The sequence below is a fragment of the Equus przewalskii genome, chromosome 4 (genome assembly GCF_037783145.1).
Source record: "Equus przewalskii isolate Varuska chromosome 4, EquPr2, whole genome shotgun sequence".
Taxonomy (NCBI): Eukaryota; Metazoa; Chordata; class Mammalia; order Perissodactyla; family Equidae; genus Equus; species Equus przewalskii.
In genome coordinates this window covers 20,292,280-20,311,503 of record NC_091834.1, presented here as the reverse complement: position 1 = coordinate 20,311,503, position 19,224 = coordinate 20,292,280, and the positions used below count along the sequence as shown (strand labels likewise).

The 19,224-nt window shown below is 45.1% G+C and overlaps 1 protein-coding gene across 5 annotated transcripts in view; it reads left to right on the top strand.

Annotated features, from left to right (window-relative positions):
* Positions 1-19,224, top strand: part of DDC (dopa decarboxylase) — a 90,207-nt gene that overhangs the window by 44,506 nt on the left and 26,477 nt on the right. For all 5 annotated transcript variants that reach the window (XM_070615602.1, XM_070615606.1, XM_070615603.1 and 2 more), the window contains exons 7-8: positions 11,203-11,269; positions 16,997-17,091. In XM_070615602.1, coding sequence (XP_070471703.1) covers positions 11,203-11,269; positions 16,997-17,091 — 162 coding nt within the window. The remainder of the gene's footprint in view (positions 1-11,202; positions 11,270-16,996; positions 17,092-19,224) is intronic.

Genomic DNA, 19,224 nt, shown 5'->3' with positions numbered 1-19,224 from the left:
AAGTGTTTTATTTCCAAGTGTTTGCAGATTTTCTTATTATATTTCCACCATTGATTTCTCGTTTTAGTCCATTGTGGTCGTAGAACACATTCTATGTGAATTCAATTATTAAAAATTTGTTGAGGACTTTTTATGGCCCAGGATATGGCCTGTCTTGGTATATGATCCATGGATACTTAAAAAGAATGTGTATTCTGTAGTGGGGTGGAGTGTTCCACAAATGTCTATTAGATCTTCCTGGTTGATGGTCTTGTTGAGTTCTTCTATGTCCTTGCTGATTTTCTGTCTAGATGTCCGTCAATTGTTGAGAGAGGAATATTAAAGTATTTGACTATAATTGTGGATTTATCTATTTCTCCTTTCAATTCTATAAATTTTGGATTCATAAATTTTGCAGCCCTTTTGTTTGGTGCATACACACTTAGGATTAATAGGTCATCTTGATTGACTCTATTATTAATTAGTGGCCTTTTCTGCTCTGATAATATTCTTTGCTCTGAAGTCTACTTTATCTGATTTAATATAACCTCTACTTTTTTTGATTAATGTTTGTGTGATATGTTTTTTCAATTCTTTTACTTTCAAACTACCTATATCATTATATTTGAAGTAAATTGATGTATTTAGACCACTTATATTTAGTGTAATATTTGGTATGTTAGGCCTAAGTCTACCATTTAAAAATTTTTCTGTTTGTTCTGTTTTTTCTTTCTCCGTTTTCTTTTTCCTTCCTTCCTGCTGGCTACTTGAACATTCTTTAGAATTTTATTTGGGTTTATCTATAGATTTTCTTTTTGGTATATCTCTATAGCTTTTTCAGTGGTTACTCTAATTATTATATTATATACATATGACTTATCAAAGTCTACCAGTGTCATCATCTTACCAATTTGAATAAAAAATAGACACATTACCTTCCTTAGTTCCTTTACCCTCTCCCATTTATAATTGTTTTAAATATCACTTCTACTTACAGAGAACCACATCAGACAGTGTTATACTTTTTGCTTCAGCCATCAAACATAAATTAAAATACTGAAGAGAAGGAAAGTCAATGGTACTTACTCATATTTTTGTTTTCATTCTTCATTCTTCTTTCTCAATGTTCCAAGATTCCTTTTTTTATCATTTGCTTTCAGTCTAGATAATTTTCTTTAGCCATTATTAGGGAGGTCTGTTGGTGAGAAATTTTCTTAGTTTTTCTTCATCTGAAAATGTCTAAATTTCCCCTTTATTTGTAAGGAATAATAAATATTAACAATTTTGATTTTAGAATTTTCATTTGATTGCTTTAATAGATGCTTGTTCTCTGGTGAAATTTTCCATCTTTCCATCTATTTTATTGAACATATTAATCATAATTATTTTAAAGTACATCGTCTTCTAACTCCAATATCTGTAGACCCTGTGCATCTATTTTCTTTTTGTTTGTTTCTCTTGTTCTTCTAGTTCTGTTTCTTGATGTAGCTGGTATTTTTTTCAATGTCAAACGTAGTGTATGAAAAGTTATAGAGACTTCCAGTTATGTTATTTTTCTCTGGAGAGGACTCACCCTAGCTTCTGGCAGGAAGCTAAAGAAATGAGCCACTCCTTCAAGCCAACGAAGGTCTGAGCTTGCACACAGTTGCGCTCTGACTCTAACTCTGCCTGCCTCTGCTTTGCTCCCACTCCTGTCATGTTGCCCGTCTGAGAGTTGGGTGTTTTCCAGGTCCCCTTGTCATTGGTAGGTCTAGACTCCAATTTCTGTCTTCCTGCTTCATCCGACTGCTGAACATTCTGCTCAGCTTTTCATCTCTTTTTTTGCTTTTCTTCGTGGCCTCTTTCTTTCTCAGCATAAGAAGCAGAAAATACCTTGATGGGCAGTGTAGTGCAGTACATCCAGTGCAATTCTCTGAATTTCCTTTCCTGCTGGGATCTTGGCCTCTCAAGTCCTTGCTGCCATGGCAGCCTCAAACTCCAATGTGTCTCCTGCCCTGGGAGGTTCTCAAAAGCCCCGCTGACTTCTGGGCCTCTACACCAGACTGTCCACCACACATCATAGCCTCTCAGCCCAGGGTGGCTTAAGAATCAGCACAGGCCCTGAGGGGAAAGTAGTGGACAGAATGTCAGATTCACTAGTGAGTTTCCCTTCGCTCTTGGATCCTGGCTCCTCAATTCTTGGCTGCCTCTGCAGCTCTTTGATTCCTTCACACTGATATGGTTTGAATTTTCCAGCTGTTTGTTCTGGAACTGTTAGTTTGCTCCAGGCTTCTTCATCACAGCTGGAAGCTAAACTGGAAATGAAAATTAAAACAATGGTGTATTATTAAGAAAAAGTTTATTTTTAAAATTATTGTATCAATGTTTTCATTATAAGGATATTAATCACTTTACAATATTTGATAATCATAGGAGAGTCTAAAATGACAAATAAAAGTTAAAGAAAAATACATTTAACATTTTGGTTTATATCATTTTAGACCCTTTCTCTTCACACATTTACATTTATTTATTTTGAACAAAATTAAGATTTTGTTGTGGACACTGATTTGTAAATTTATTTTTCACTTCATATATTATGAACATTTCTTCAGGTCATTATATATTATCTCTCTCCCTATATATACATGTATAATATATATATATATATATACATACACACACATACACATATGTACATATAACACAAATAAGTGAAATACAATTCCTTTGAGAGGAATTCAAATATATGCATATATATGCTAGCAATATCCTAGTGTTAAACATTTGGGTTATCTACCTTACATTCTTTATGATAGTTACTGGTACATTTTAAAAATTAACTAATTAATTAATCTTATGTCTGTTACTAGGTCCTTAGGAACAATTTCAAGCACTGGAATTATTTGATCAAAATTATGGTTTTTCCCAAGGCTTTAGAAGCTGCCATATTCCTCACCAAAAATGTCACACCAATTTACCCAAAAACGTGCTTTACAAAAATTATTAAAGGGGCCGGCCTGGTGGCATAGTGGTTAAGTTCGTGTGCTCTGCTTTGGTGGCCTGGGGTTCACAGGTTCGGATCCTGGGCATGGACTTACCACCCATCAAGCCATGCTGTTTCGGTGTCCTGTATGCAAAATAGAGGAAGACTGACACAGATGTTAGCTCAGGGACAATCTTTCTCCCCAAAATAAAAAAGAAATTGTTAAAAATATGTTAAGGGTCAGTCCCAGTTGCCTAATGGTTAAGTTTGGCACACTCCACTTCGGTGGCTCTGGTTCAATTCCCTGGCATGGACCTATACCACTCGTCTGTCAGTGGCTATGCTGTGGCAGCAGCTCACAAACAAAAAGAGGAAGATTAGCAGCAGATGTTAGCTCAGGGCAAATCTTCCTCAGCCAAGAAAGAAAAGGTTAAAATAGAGACATCTACTGAAGGAAATCTAATGGTGGTGATATTGCTAAGCAGGAGAGTGTTATATTATTAATTAGAAATTTCCCCTCCTCCCTTTTGCCCATTATGTGTTCTTTCATTAGAATCTAAGTTTTCACTTACATTAAAATTTATATTTTAATTAAAGTTATATATACACCTAGCTTCATAGTTAATTAGTTCTGTGTGTCCTGCAACGGCAGCACCAAAAACAGGGGTCACCTGAACAATCCCCTCCTCCTCACCCGTGATGTTCCCTCTCCAAAGTCAATAGCTTTAATTTCTTTCAGTATTTTTCTCCTTCATCTTTGATAAAAATTCAAATGTATGTATTGAGTAATACAATGATACAGAAAGTTGTAGGGATTCTGAGAAAGAAGGAGAGAGAAATTTGTCTCTTCTTTCCAAATTATTTTATAACGTATAAGCTTTTGTGGTCTTCCCTCAGGAATCATTAGAAAACAATTATTATTGTCTTTGTTGTTCAGATATTTTCCATAAAAAGTTGTTCTAAAAACACATACATATTTATGACACTACACAAAAGAAAGAAGAATCAAATGCTGTCATAATTTAGGGACGGGATTTCAGAAGACAGTGTAGTCTTCTGCTCTGGCCACTCCTCTGTGCCTTTGTGTTTATGAGCACTTTGAAATAAAGCATCATTTGTGAGCTCTTCAGGGTGGCCAAGGCCCTTGTTGGGACATTTTATATATGTCATTTAGGAGGCATCTACATTGACTACAATTTATAATCCTCATTGGTGGGCTCTCAAGCCAAAGGTGGACAAATTCATGGTCTTAGCAGCAGGAGGTGCCAGATCCTTCTAGTCACTATATTTCTAAACTTATCATGATGGAATATGTAACAATTCCATGTTCATTTACTTAGTCATTCGTGTGACAAATGTTTATTGAGCACCCACTACCTGCTGGGCCTGTGGGTATTGAGATGAACGGGGGCCCTCAGGGATCTTGTTGCCTAGACAGAGACGTTAAGTGAACGGTCGTTTGTGACAAGGTGCAGTGTGGTCTGTGCTAGAAGCAATTTCAGCAATTCCACTGTGGGAAGACAGGGTCAGGGAAAAGTTGCCGCAGGAGCAATAGTCTTGAAAGAAGAGGGATGGAGGTCAAGGGAAAGAGTTGGGGGGCAGCTTAGGCAAAAAAACCTTTTAGTGAAAGGAAATTGCAATGACATTCTATGGTATCGCAGTCAACTGATGCACGGAGAGACTTTGGAATTTGTGAGGGCCATAAAGCAGGCAGGTCGTGCTATGATGTGATTCCAAATCTCCTGCTTCATGCACCACATTGCACTATTGTCCATGGAGGGGCAGGAAGAGAGCCACTGGCAGTTCTGAACAACTGTGAGGGCCTTCATTGCCTGGACCTGTGAGGTGAATGGAAGGGTGTAGGAGGTGGGTGGTGAGGAAGCCATGCAGGGACCAGCCCATGAGGAAGATGGGCTTTTCCCAAAGAGCAGTGGGCATTCACTGAAGGAGTTTTAGGCTGAAGAGAGACACAACCAGATTTGTATTTTCAATGTGCCAATGGGCACGTTGAGGGGCTGTGAAGGCCTGGCACATAGAGTTTCCTGGTGAAATGTGCCTCAAGTTGTCTGTCCATTAGAATAAAGGCCTAAAATTGGGGTTCTTTTTTTCAGTTTGCATCAGTTCAAAGCTAGCCTATAAAAGTAACATTGCATACTTGAATAGCTTTACTTGGGCAGGTCAGGGGTGGGAGTGGGACGTGGAGCGGCTGTCACTCTCATGGCTATCATACTGATCCATCCACCATTATGAGTGGTCATTAGCAATTAACAGCCAAAACTTGCAGAGATTATGAATTATTTTGCAACATTACTTATCTGAAAAATATTCATTGAGTCCTATCAAAATCTGGATTTACCTGTAGGAGTGTATTTGTGATGTAAAAGTTACTTATCACATGTGTCTGGGCAAAAGAAAATGATTAAGGATGGTTGGTGTGATGGAGAGATTGGTGAGAGGCAAGACAAGAGGCAGGGAGATTAAATACTCTGTGACAATTAGTTGAGGATAAGGAAGATGTGAATGAAAATGATGGCAATGGATGTGAAATGAAAGGAATGGATTCAAGAAACATTGATGAAGGAATCGGTGACTAATTGAATGCAGGGAAGAGTTCAGAATGACTTCCACATCTCTCACTTAGATGGTTCTGCTATTCCATTCCTTGAGCTATGAGATATAGAGAGAGCTTAAGAAATAGAAGGAGCACAGGCTTGGGAGAGAAGAAGACAAGCTCATTTTTGTACAAGTTGAAGGTTTGCACTTGTAAGCAGAGATGTCTCCCAAGAAAGTTGAGGTCATGTAAGAAGAGAGGTCTGAACCAGACACACAGATGAGTTTGGGTGGTCCCAAAGTCACTGGGAATGATGCAGCAGTCCACGGGGTCTACTTGAGAGAAGAGGCCTAGGAGAGAACATCAACATTTAAAGGTGGGTTGAGAGAGAGGAGCTCGGGAAGGAAACTGAAAAGGAGAATCAGGGAGGTGGGGGAACCAAGCCCCGTAGGAGAGTATCCTGAAGGCTGGAGATGCCAAGTGATATTAGGACTGAGAGACACCTTACTTGTTTTGCTAAGAGAAGGTAATTTGTGAACTTCATAGAAGTAGGTTTACCAGGGTGGCCAGGGGTGAAATTCAGATTCCACTGGGCTAATGAATGAATGAGAAATGCAGGAATAGATTCCCTTGTAAAGAAGTTTGCCTGTGAAGGACAGGAGAGAAGTAGGGCAGTAGCTATAATGCTGGGACAATGGAAGTTGTGCTGAAATGAGAGATTTATGATATTTATATGCTTAAGTGAAGGAGCCAAGTGAGAAGGAGAGATACAAAGCATTCAAGAGAAGACCACTGTTTTGTCCAGAGGAACAAAACCAAATTTTTATTCTTTTAGAGGAGGATGGGGCACCCAATGAATGTACCACTGTTGGAATTTTGCTCTTTAGAGCAAAATGTATTTGGGGCATCTGTGACGTTCTGCTGACAGAGGCCACAGACATGGGCCAGTCCTGTGTTTTGGAGCAGAGGGAAGCTTCCTGGTTCATCCACACACATGTTCCTACACTCATCAAACAGGTTTCCTTCAGATCACCTCCTGTGCCAGCCCCTGGGGATTTGTGAAAAGCCATGGTCCCTTTCCACATGGGATGGTTCTCAGTGGGAAGACAGACGTGTTCCCCAATCTTTGCACCATTGGATGAAAAGCATGCACGTAGAGAAGGGGTAGAGGCTGCACTTAGCTCTATAGAGGAGATCAGGGAAGCCTTTTGCTAAGAGAGCGCATAAGCCGTGCCCTAGAGGGTATGCAGGTAGTGCTCATAGGCATCGTGCCTTTCTTGTTGAAGAAAAGAATACTGCAAAGGTAGAGCTGTGCAAGATCATAGGATAGTTAAGGAGCTGCAGCCAGTTTGTTAGTTTAAACAGGCAGCCACGGGACAGTGAAGCCAAAGAGACAGGCTGGTCCAGACCGAGAGGGGCTGTAGCTTCAGCTTTGACTTATTGTCCTGTTGTTCCGTTGAAACTGTATATCTAGTGGTTCTAATTCTGCGCATGCACAATCACTCTATGCACAAGTCTGAGATGTAGACCTGGAACCTTCACTACATTCCCAAAGGGGTTACAGACCCCTCAAAATTCAAGACCCACTGCTGAGAGCAAGGGGCACATTTGGTAGGTTTGAACCCAGAGAGCTGGATCTCTGCCCTCCATGAACTCCACTGGGGCTTGTGAAAGTTCCCCTTTCTTCCTCGCGTTGGTCATAGTTTGCCTTCTCTACTTGCTAAGGTCAGGCCAAAGGCAGAGGGTGGTGCCTGAGAGGCACATATCTGAGCAAAGCAGGCCAGTTGATGGGCAAGGAAGGCAGTAGAGGAGGCTCTACCTCTGGAAAGGGACGCCTGCTCGGGAGCAGGAATGCCGTGGGCTCTCAGAGATGGGGCGCCTGCACTGTCCTCCTCCCCCCCGCCCCTTGCACAAATGTGATTATGCCTCTGCAGAGCGGCTGAAATCAGGTTAGTGTGATTGAGCTGAGCCGAGGTAATCAGAGCCCTCAGCAGAGCAGGTGCTGGGCTTTAAAGTGGCTTCTGAGAATTAGGACAAGCTGACTCTTAGTCATCTAGAATACTGAGCACACAGGGCCCCATCACCTCGCCAGCCTGGCACATCCTCGCTGAAAGCCACGATTGCCACTCCTGTCCACGGGCCTCCCTCGTGAGTGGCAAAGGGCTTGGGTTGGCTGGAAGGGCCTGTGGCATGGCCCTGGGTGCTGGGTCCTTTAACTGGCAGGACAAGAAGTGCTAACCACACCTGGGTTCACATCTCGGTCTGCTCCTGCCTGTCTACGTGTCCTCGGACCCACCTCTGGGAGTCTCACTTAGGTTAGCTGTAAAGTAGGGAACACACACATATCCAACTCATAAGGTTGTTGTGACGATTGAATATAACATCTGCCAAGCTCCCGGTGCCAGGCCTGGCAGAGCGGGCACTCAGAGAATGTCCCCTATTCTTATTCTCAATGGAGGCCACTCCCAGGACAAGGCAGGATTTTATTGTTTTTACAAAAATTTTCCATGCTCAGAACAAAAACATCGATAATCATGTAAAACTCTAAGAATAAAGGTTTATATTAACCAACATCTCATCTTAAGAGATAAGCAGTATTAATATTTGGTGAACATCATTCTAGACGCTCTTCTGTGTGCACTTTAATAGATAGAAAATAATTCAAACAAGAGGATATTTACTATATATGTAATTTGAAAATCAGAAGTTATTGCATTTAATTCAATTAGAATTTAACTGAGGAAAATGAGATGAAACTGAAGGAATTGCTGAACTACAGATACATTGTTCCTAAGAGACTCTGAAAATTGAGAAAACAAATTTCAAGCAATATTAAGATAAGTGAATCATCCTGTAGTTTTTCTAAACTACATAATTTTTAGTCTTCTTTTAATAACATAGACAAAGCATCTTAACAGTCCCATGCTCTACCCAGTAAGCCAGGCGCCGTAGACAAAGCACTTTAGTATTTAGTTATGTATCAGGAAGAAATGCAAATACCTGAGAAAAATAGCACACTGACTTGAATTCTTACTCAGTGACTCATCTTGTCAAAATGAAGCAAGAGTGGAGAATGCTTGAAGCTTGAAATGGGGGGGGCACACACAGAGGTGACGAGGGGTGCTGAGAGCGCCACAGAGGGTATTGGGTGTGGAGCATCTAAACCTGCTGAGACCTCATAGAATGGGCAGGGCCCAGATGCAGTGCATTTGTGCTGCTTATGAGAAATCTGAAACCCAGTGAGATGCCAACATGAGGCAGAGCTGGGCCTCCAAGCCAGCTCTTTTTGTCCCAAGTGCTTGGCTTAAATGTCTGTGCATTCATCATGCCTTTTTATTTTCTGTGTTTCTGATGCTTTGACATCTTAGGAGCTTTGCTGAGGAGGCTGGAGGGACTGCGCCTCCCAGGGCTAGCCCATTCCTAGAGTTAGTAAAGGACTTGCCTACAGGTGAGCCTTTCATATGTGAACCAAGCAATCCAGAGGCCACATGGCCCATCTGCCTCCTATATCAGGCTCTTACACTCTAGGCCACTACCCACCTGCCCTGATCATCCCAAGGTAGGTGTCAGACAACCAGGGACAGCCCCACACCCCACAGCCCCCTAAAATAATTCTAGCCGGTCTTAAGCCTGCTTACCCTGCCTCACCTATTCCTTTCTGCAGAAACTCCAATCAAGTCTCTTGCCTACATTCTCCCCTCACTCCCTCTGCCTCCTGACCTACCCTGGTGATTCCCCATGTGGCCCTGCATGGCACCGTATGCCACCTCCTCTTGGAAACTGTGAGCACAACATGCTATCTCTTCAATGGCAATAGTCTCCTGATCTATTGACCTCACCATGCCTGAATAAGAATAAAACATTTTAAAACACTCTGCTCCTGCTGATGCTGAAAGTAATCCCTTTGGGGGCCTGACTCCCCTTGGTCACACACCACTGATACATGAGTCCTGCCAGAGTGCAGCTCGGACCTGCTTTGGAACCACTTCCTGCCACTGGGCAGGGGACAACTCTGGTCCCCGAGCAGGACCACTCTCCAATCCAGGCAACTGTGTGAGCAGAGAGCCAGAGCCCATCAACTGACCCTTCCATAGGGCAGACACAATGCTTCCTTGGCAAGAACACTTGACTGTCTCTGAGAGACGCATTTCGTTTTCAGGTCAAAGGCAGTTGATCATAGATGAAATGGAACCACAAAGGCCTCCAACCCAGTTCTCAAGTTTACTAGATTAAGTGAGTCTCTCACCTGTCCATCTCTATTCTCAGGACACATAACGTTGGTTACGTGGAGTCTTAGTGAGGGCTCAATAAAGATATACAGATTGGGGGCTGACCCTGGGGCTGAGTGGTTAAGTTCATGTGCTCTGCTTCAGCGGCCTAAGGTTTTGCCTGTTCAGATCCTGGGCACAGACATGGCACTGCTCATGAAGCCATGCTGAGGCGGCACCCCACATAGCAGAGCCAGAAGGACCTACTACTAGAATGTACAACTGTATGCTGGGGGGCTTTGGGGAGAAGAAGAAGAAGAAGAAGATAAAAAAAAGATTGGCAACAGATGTTAGTGCAAGTGCCAGTCTTCGAAAAAAGAAAGATAAACAGATTGAATGAAATTTCACAGTCATCACTTCAAAGGAGAAATTTCATTATCCGGACAGCGCTCAGCAAGCAAATCAATTAGGCTCTTTGGTTTTGTAAATGTAATGGACTTTTCTATCATTTGGAGAGAGTTTGAATTCAGCACATATGTTTCAGCACCTGTTCCACGTCCAGCAAAGTGCAAATTCCTAGCAATATAAAGAAATAAGATGCGGACCCTGGTTTCAAGAGCTTCATGCATCTAGAGGGAGAGATAGCCTTGTGTGTGGGAATGAGACGTCAGGTTGTGCACGTGTTATCACAGCGCTACAAGGTACTCAGAGAGCAAGAACAGGCCCTGGAATTCTGGGCCACAGTTCCCAGTTGTGTGGCCAACAGCGTGGAACGCCTTCTTGGAACACTCCTTTAAGAGCTATTTTCAGCCTTGGTGGGGCTTTCTCATGAATCTCCCTAGGAGAGCAATCTTCATCTTTTGAGGGTTGGAGTTAATCTTTGGGAACAGTATGGTTCAGAGAAAGAAAGGCAGCAGATGAAAGCTAGAGGGTGATACCCCAGGGCAAACTCCTGGGGTGGCTCTGAACTGACCCCAGATGCAGTTCTAGAAGTGCATCCCACAGTGTCTTGAGCAGCACCAGCCCTGCTGGCATGCATGTTACTGCCGGTGTGCTTGCTCTGCACTCTGCACACATGCCCACATGCACACACACACACATACCCCCCAAAGGAAAAAATACAGACTTTCTACTTGATGGAAGGAATGATATTCTTATAGTCACTATTTGTACTGTGAATAAAACAGAGCACAGGAAATACTGTCCATGTGGTCAGGGGCTTCGGTTTTGCCCCCCAACACCACAGGAAATCTTGTGCAAATGCCGTTTCTAACCACAGCCTAGACTTCTGTCGGCAGGTCTGTTTCTCTCCACCTGTGCAGATGCTTCCATGCAAAGATGCAATGTGCCTTCATAGGTTTCCATCTTCATCTAGCAGACTGCATCGAGCACCACATTAGAGTCTGTGGGATCCCCTGGGGGCAGTGGCTGTGCACATGGAGGTTACGGGACTGACTAAGAAGTGGGAGCTGAAAGGAGGTCTGTTTTTCACTCCACAGGTGGTGGCTACACTGGGGACCACATCTTGCTGCTCGTTTGATAATCTCTTAGAAGTGGGTCCTATCTGTAAGTATCAAATTAAATTTTCTTTTGGAGAATGTTCTTAATATGTAGGAACTTCGTAGATCTTCCTTTTTGGGGTCTCCTCTTCTGTAATAGTAACATTATAGCATATTACATACCGTAATATAAAATATATTACTATATAATAATATATTTATATGTTAATAAAAATATAATATTAACATCATAAAACTTAATATTACACTGGTTTGCCAAACTCTCCTTGTATTTGCAGTAACACAAACCTCATTAGCTTGATCTTTGCAGACTCTTTGGGCTAATTGGACAAGAGCTGAGCTTAGCTAGACTGACATGCCAGAAGAAAAAACTGTCCCAGCAATATACATCGGACAGTGATATCAGTTTTCAAGGCTTTGTTGCCCCGTCGAGGAGAATAAGCTCTTCAGACTCTTGGAGCAAGCACCCTCACACAAGGGTGGTGTATATGCACCACGTGAGAACTAGCTATCCTAAAATTAAATCTTCTGGCATATCATTTTTAGCCTTTTTGGAATTGGTGAATGTAGTTAAGCAAATTGCTTAAAGTGACTAAGCGAATCAATGTAAAAACCTGACTGTCTGTGCTCTATGTGTTTCCCTGGGCCTCTCTCACCTCCTCCCATACTTAGAGCCCTTAGGTTTTCTCACAGAGATGAGAACTCAAAGTTTTCAAAAGATAGACCATGGATAAGTAGCCACATTTCTAAATTTCCCCCTCTAACATGTGGCTCTGGGAACCCAGCAGGCCCGGGAGGGGTTTCTGTGACGGGAGACCTCTCCTTGGGCAGGGGCACCAGCTCACGGACCTCCCCTTTCTCTGCCCCTCAGGGAGTGAGCATGCTCCACTCCCACAGCTGCTGCCACAGAGATGGTGGAGCTGATCATCTGAACGGTCTGAGTGTCACACGAAGACCGTTCAGTCCCTCAGACGGCATACCCGTGGCTTGGGCCAGATATCATGGGAACTCACTGCCCCGTCTGCATAACCCTGGCACGTTTCTCGCCTCTCCTAACCTGGGATCTGCCTGTGGTCACACTTAGGGGAGCAGACCCTCTTGTCCCATCCTGAGGGCCTTGAGGTGACAGCCCTGGCCCAACACTTAAAGCCACGTGCCTTCAGTGCTGAGCTTCGTTTCCCCATCTGTAATTGGAGAGGAAAACAATGCTTGTAGTTGTAAAATGAAACATTTCCCTCACAGGGCTCTTTAGAGGATGAGTTAATGCATGGAAAGTGTGTGAGACAAAGGTGGTGGACAAAAGGTGGTGTCTGTGACCAGCCCTGCTAAGTGGCTGCAGGTGTAGTCTTGCCCATTCACCCACAGGTTTTTGCTCCACCATTTATGACCTGTGGCAGACATCTGTAAGAACAGCTGGCAGAAGGCAGTTGTGCATGGCTTGGAGCCGGGGACAAGGGACAGAAATGGCCGACTCAGGACTCCAGCCACGGCGTTGGCCTCGTCAGCTGCAAGCACTTGTCAGCTGGGCCAAGTCGCTTGGAGCCCGCCTGACTCAGATGTCGGGCTCAGAACGGGATGTCCTGGACAGTGGTTGGCTGATGTAATTCCCGGCACTATCAGATTTAGAGGGCTGAGTCTTCTGCAAGGCAGAACCCACATGGCCCTGTGGTCCCAGGAGCCCCAGGGCTGGCCGCCTGCTGGCCTGGAGAGATGACAGCCAGCCGGATGCACCTGTCGTTCACGGCTCACAGAGGGGACCCAGCACAGGCTGTTCTGCTGTCCTGGAGCTCCCTCTGCTCCCGGTCTAGGGGCTGTGGGCAGAGCTTGATTTGTGATGTGTCTGGTGCCAATCACAGAGGCTGCTCTGGGGCTGGCTGAGGGAGCTCACGCGGGTGAATGCCCAAACTCTTCCATTCACTGCCGAAGTTCATAGCTGAGGGGAATTTTGATTACTGTGTTTATTATTGAGACGCTATTACTACCCATTGATAGCAAGCACTTTTTTACCTACTTCCCCTCCTCTGACACCATTTACTTGACTATCACCACATATTTAGCGTTCTTCAACTTCAAACAGAACTGTTCTGGGATCCTGAGGTGACCTTGTTCTACAGTATGATTAGAATAAACGTTAAAATAATTCAGATAACTTATTCATCCACCAGAATTTGACAAAGAGGACACATCAAAAGATGGTTTTCTCTAAACTGCTGCTTTAGGAAAGGCATTTTCTTTTTAGCTCCTTTTAAAATGATCAGCCAGACAGACTGTTTCGATTGGTTCACTTGGACTGATCAGTTGAATTTCCCTGCAGGTTTTATTGAGAAGACAATGAGACACAGAAAGCAGAGAGTTGAAGGCAGACAGGTGGGAGGTGTGAAAGAGGGGAGCTGAGGGCAGGGGTCCCGGGGAGTGAGAAAGGGAGCGCAGGGCGGGCCAGGCGGCCAAAGCCGCATCCGGCTGCAGCACCAGGATGGCTGGGAGGGGGATGCAGCAGATGGGGCAGTGAGCCCGGGCCACTACTGTTCCTGCAAGCCTTGTAAGGAAACTGGTACCAGGAGAGGTGTGGAGGCTGCCCCTTCCCTGTTGCGGCCTCGCCTCAGTTGACCTTGTTGACCTTGTTGTCCTTGTCCTGGGGCATGCAACTCCTGTGCTCTGGCCTTGGGGTCTCAGTGCCTGCCTGACTGCTAGAGACACCTGCATATGCAGAAGGCCCCGAAGGCAGGTCGTGCTGTCGGTGGATCACGTGTGACACACAAGATGCAGAGGTGGTGACAATGGCTTTTACGCCCCTGTGGAAAGGAGAGAAGCCCAATTGGAGTCTACTCTCCATGAGCATCTGTAAGTTCCTTCTGCGGGAATTCTAGGCCAACCAAATGGTCAGAGGGAACCCAGTCCCTCAAAGACCACCCTTGCTTCTGATGCCAATCCCAAGTTCAGAGGTTCCCAAAACCAGGCTCAGGTTTGATAATCCACAGGAAGGACTCACAGAGCTCCCTAAAAGCATGTTCATGGTTACACTTTATTACAGGGAGGAGTCACGTGGAGTGTGGGAGGGGCCCAAACTCAGAGCTTCTGGTCATCCTCTCCCAGGGGCTCATGGCTGGCTAACTCCCCCAGCCAAGATGCATGATGACACGCATGGAGTGGGCACCTCCCTGCCACAGAAGCTCGCCCAAGCCTTCAGCATCCAGAGTTGTATTGGGCTCAGTCACACACTAACCACATGGCTGCCCTTCAGTCTCCAGCCCTTTCTGAGGTCTGGCTGATGCCTGTAGTCTCTAGTTCCTCCAGAAGTCAGAAGTGACGTGGCGTGGCCCAAAGCCCCCATCGTAAATCTTGTTGTTACGCTGTCTGCGGGCCAAAGACCCAGGCAGGGCATTCCAGGGCTTAGAGGTCACCTCCCAGGAGCTGATGGCAAAGGCCAGGCTTCTTTTGGAATAAAGTTAATTCTTTTTGGTTCTTTTTGGTTTTGTGGTGAGGCAGATTGGCCCTGAGCTAACATTCGTTGCCAATCTTCCTCTTTTTGCCTGAGGAAGATTGTCCCAGAGCTAACATCTGTACTAATCTTCCTCTGTTTTATATGTGGGATGGTACCACAGCATGGCTTGATGAGCAGAGTGTCGGCCCATGCCCAGGATCTGAACTCATGAACCCTGGGCTGCCAAAGTGGAGTGTGTGATCTTAACGACCACACCACCAGGCTGGCCCTGATAAAGTTAATTCTTCACCGCACACCTTCCTCTGGGGCCTCCTTCCCTACCCACCACCCCCTCCCCGAGTCTGCCATGCACTCTGGAGTGACGGAGAATTGAGGCATGGCATCATTCTGGCCCCCTCCTGGGGTTTGGGCCAGATCTTCTCCCCTCTGTCTGTCCTGGAGGAGGCCCGGGTAATGTTGATGGTTATGGTTTTTACTGTCTTTTGAAACAAACGTTCCCTCATAAGGGTGGTGGCTGAGGGAGGAGGACATAGGTGTGAGGGAGAAAGACAGGCCTGTCTGCAGCTTCTCCATTCTGTCCGTCTCGTCCCGCCCTCATGGCTTGTGTCTTTCGTGAGTCCTCTGTGCGTTCAGACCCTGGGATCCTGCTCTGCCTCAGCCCTTCATCCCACAGCCTGAACTGAATACAGACACGGGCATCTCAAACTCCATCAAAGCTCCTCTGACAGAAAATGGGGCTCCCTCACCAGCGATGTTGGGACTGCCCAAACAGTGCCATGGAGAGCACAGACTTGCTTTGAGATTTATGCCCATCTGAATCTGAAGTTTCTCTTGACCACACCGTTTCTGAGCCATAGCAACAGTAGTTGTTGTGTTGTTTTCAAGGAGACACTCCATATCATACTAAGGCTTGTGCTCTTTCTGGTTCACGGCTGCATCCTTGTGGGGCTCTGCAGGCCCCCAGTGAGGCTGGTCCACATGAGGTGATGAACCCAGACCCCCTTTGCCCATAAAACATTCTTCAGGTTGCTCGACATCACTGAACCATGGTCTTCTGTGGCAATAGCACATGTGCTTGGACACATTTGATCTCCATCTAACCTTTAATCCCTTCAATCCTGAAGATCAAACTGAATCAAGGCTTTGAAATTCCTCTTCTGTGTTTTATCAGCAGAGCTAAGAATTGCTCATCACTCCTCATAGCATCATGTGTGATTAACCCGCATCGTGTATGAAAAAGTGTACCGTGAGCCCATCAATCAGCACAAAGGCCCTTGGCAGGTGCTGACTGATCCCCACAGATCCCCGCAAGTGGCCTTCACCCAGTGCTCCTGGGGCAGTATCCTCACCTGTAAGGGAAGGACCCCGTTCCCTCTCCAATGTGCTTGCATATTTCATGCCCATGTTAAGTGGGCACTTAACTGAGGAAGGGAGTAACCATGATGATCCCGTGCACTTCTCGTTAACTCTGTGTTGGTGTCGTGATGGGAGCATTAGGATGGTTCTCTCCTTGATCCCTCATGGGGGTTATATGAGTGCTATTTTCCTCTCCCTTTGCCTGGGAGGAGAATGAGGCTTAGAGAAAGGAGATAAGGTCTTATGGTTGCTGGGCGATTGGAGGCAGTTGCTGAACTGAGATATGTTCGAATTGAGGGAGTGCATTTAAACAGGACACTATTCCACTTCGAAAGTAAGACTCGGTCCCTTCCTGCAAGGCCATCTGGTACAACTGGAAAACAAAAATCCTATGCGCAGAAGGAGCCAGGGATGATTTCAGAACGTGTGAAATAAATGACTTCACTTCACGTGGGGATGGAGTGGGGCAGATGGAGATCAGTGTGGGTTGTCTACTAGAACCTTCCTCAAGTGATGTTTGTGGGGAAGGCCTCTGGAACAGGTGAGCCGAGAGAAGCTGGAAGAAAATTCCAGGTGGGTGAGTTGGGGGACAGCAGAGAAAGGTGATGTAACTGGGGTATAATGCAGGCAAATAAGCCTGCAGGGGTTAGAGTGTGCTGGTCCCTTAGAGCTGTGCCGAACAGAGGAGCAGCCTGAAGAATCAGGGGCAATTGCTCCATTTCCCTCACCTTCCATGCATTCACTGAGCACCGGGTCTGTGCCAGGCATCATCCAGGGCCAGCAGCACATGACCTCTGCCCTCAGCTTCATTGCCTTCAGAACAGAGGAGCCTGTTAGGGATCCAGAAATCAGGCCAAGCAATGCTCTTGATAGACTACATACAAGAAGGGCACTGGGATGGGACAAGGCTAGTTGTCAGACCCCATGTGACCAGGGCATCCACTTGAGAACTCACAAGTCTCTTCTGGACTTTAGGTATCAAGGAGGACGTGTGGCTGCACATTGATGCTGCCTATGCAGGCAGCGCCTTCATCTGCCCTGAATTCCGGCCTCTTCTCAATGGTGTAGAGGTGGGTGTGCTCTTTTATAAGATCATTTTAGTAAAAGCACTATGTTATCAGTGACTTCTTCTTATAAAGATGTGATATGCAATTTTTCACCGTTGTGGTTTGTTTCAGCAAATTATTTTCAAACCAGTTTCAGTGATTATTAGAAATTACACCTCCTTATGACAGAGGTTGAGAAACTTCCTGGTCATACAGCTTGTCTTCTTGAAATACATCTGACATTTACAGCTATTTTCCAGTCTGCACAAATCCTGCGCAGAGCTGTCATGACAGGATAGATTTTAGCTTGTAAAACTGTGGGAAAATATTTAGGAACAAAATAAAATATTACTGCATTTCAGATTGAGGAGTAATTTAAAATTCTGAGCTGCAATGCCATATAATCTGGTTCAGTATGAAAGCCATGTTTTGACCATGCAACTGAATGTGATATTCACCAAACCAATATTGACTGAGCAGCTACCAACACATTCAAATGTCCTAGGCCACTTGCAGAATTTGTAAAATGTGGCCTGTAATGCCAACTGAAACATTTGTTTCTTTTGAGAAATAACAAACAATCAAAATTATCGCCCCGTACTCTGCTTTTCCACAGGGGTGCCGAATGCACATGGTGCACATTTAAGACAAAGAAATGACCTTATGAATGTGCTCTGATGTATTATTTCAGACTCAGGCTGGATTTTATTGTTGAAGCAGCACATGGGGCAGGAAGTTCCTCCTCGCCAGGAACTCAGATATAAGTGCAACAAAGAATCCAGAGAGGCAGATTTTGGAAGGAGATAGTGAGTCAGAGAGCCCTGGCATTGGCTTTGTGCTCAGAGGCAAGGGATTTCATGAGACCTCGCTCCTGCGTGGTCCAGGGATTAAGGGCGCAGTCTTTGGCATTAGACTGCCTTCCAGAATCCCAGCTTTACTGTAGGACTAGCTGTGTCCCCCTGGGCAGGTTCATATCCTCTCTACACTTCACAAAATGGATTTAGTAGTGACGTCTGCTTTCAAGGGGTTGTTGTAAAGATCAGAGGAGTTAATATTTAAAGGGCTTAAAAACAGCGTCTGGCACACAGTAAGCACTGTGCATGCATTAGATGCTATTACTATTTTTCTCTGCATGACCTGCAGAGACTGCCCCTCAAAACCTCTCTCCATTCTCATGTCACGCTGCCAATCAACCTTCTAATTACTAATTTGGATTCTCATAATACCGTAATACCAGAAAAGTGGGGGTCAGTGATACAGAATACAAATGTTCCCATCTTTAGAAAGAATAATCCCCTTTCTAGTAATAAATAAAGTGGCATTCTGGTTTATATCTCCATCATATTCTTTCATTTATTCACTCATTCATTCAGTGATTACTTATTGATCAGGCTTAGATCAATCCTGGGGGATGGGGTAAATGGAGCTTCCAGAAGCCTCTGTAAACAGTGGGTGGGGGTGCAGTGTGTGAGGGGTTCTGATCCCGGAGCTCACCCCAGCCCTCTGCAGTGCACTGCTGATAGCTGGTTTTGTGGGTGGTTGGTGCTGGAAATGAAGAATAAATCTCTGTATCATATAAAATACCTTTTGTTCTGGAGACGATCCATATCACTAGGAATGTCTGCCCCTGTAGTCTCAGGGGAAGAAGGGGCAAAGTGTTCATCGGGATTTGGCCTCTTCCCAGGATGTGGTCGGGGCCAGATGTTCCTTCTAATTCTGAGTATCAGGTTTAGGATTTCACCATCTTTTCCTACTATGAGTCTTCTCATCCCCAGGAGCCTCCACCTTGAGGTTTCACCTTTCACGGGGGGTGCCTAATTGTCAGACCACCACAGAGGCCAGCACTGCAGCGAGATCCTATCAGCAGCAGACAGGATTTCATGCCCAACAATGAGTTGTTCCCATTTTCCCCATTATTGCTGTCTCATTCCCTGCCTGGCTCCCTGCCTGGCAAGGGCCTTGCTGCTCAGCTGGTCAGATAAGGGGTTGCAATATCCTGTCCTGGCCCTCCCTGGAGATAAGAGCCTTCCTCTCTGTCAGCAGGAGGAATACAGTGCAGCTGGTAATAAAAGATGTTTAAACAGACCAGCCCCTAGGAGGGAATTAATAAAATTCCCAACAAACAAAGCGCTTCTTTCACCTTTTGTTTCCTTTTAT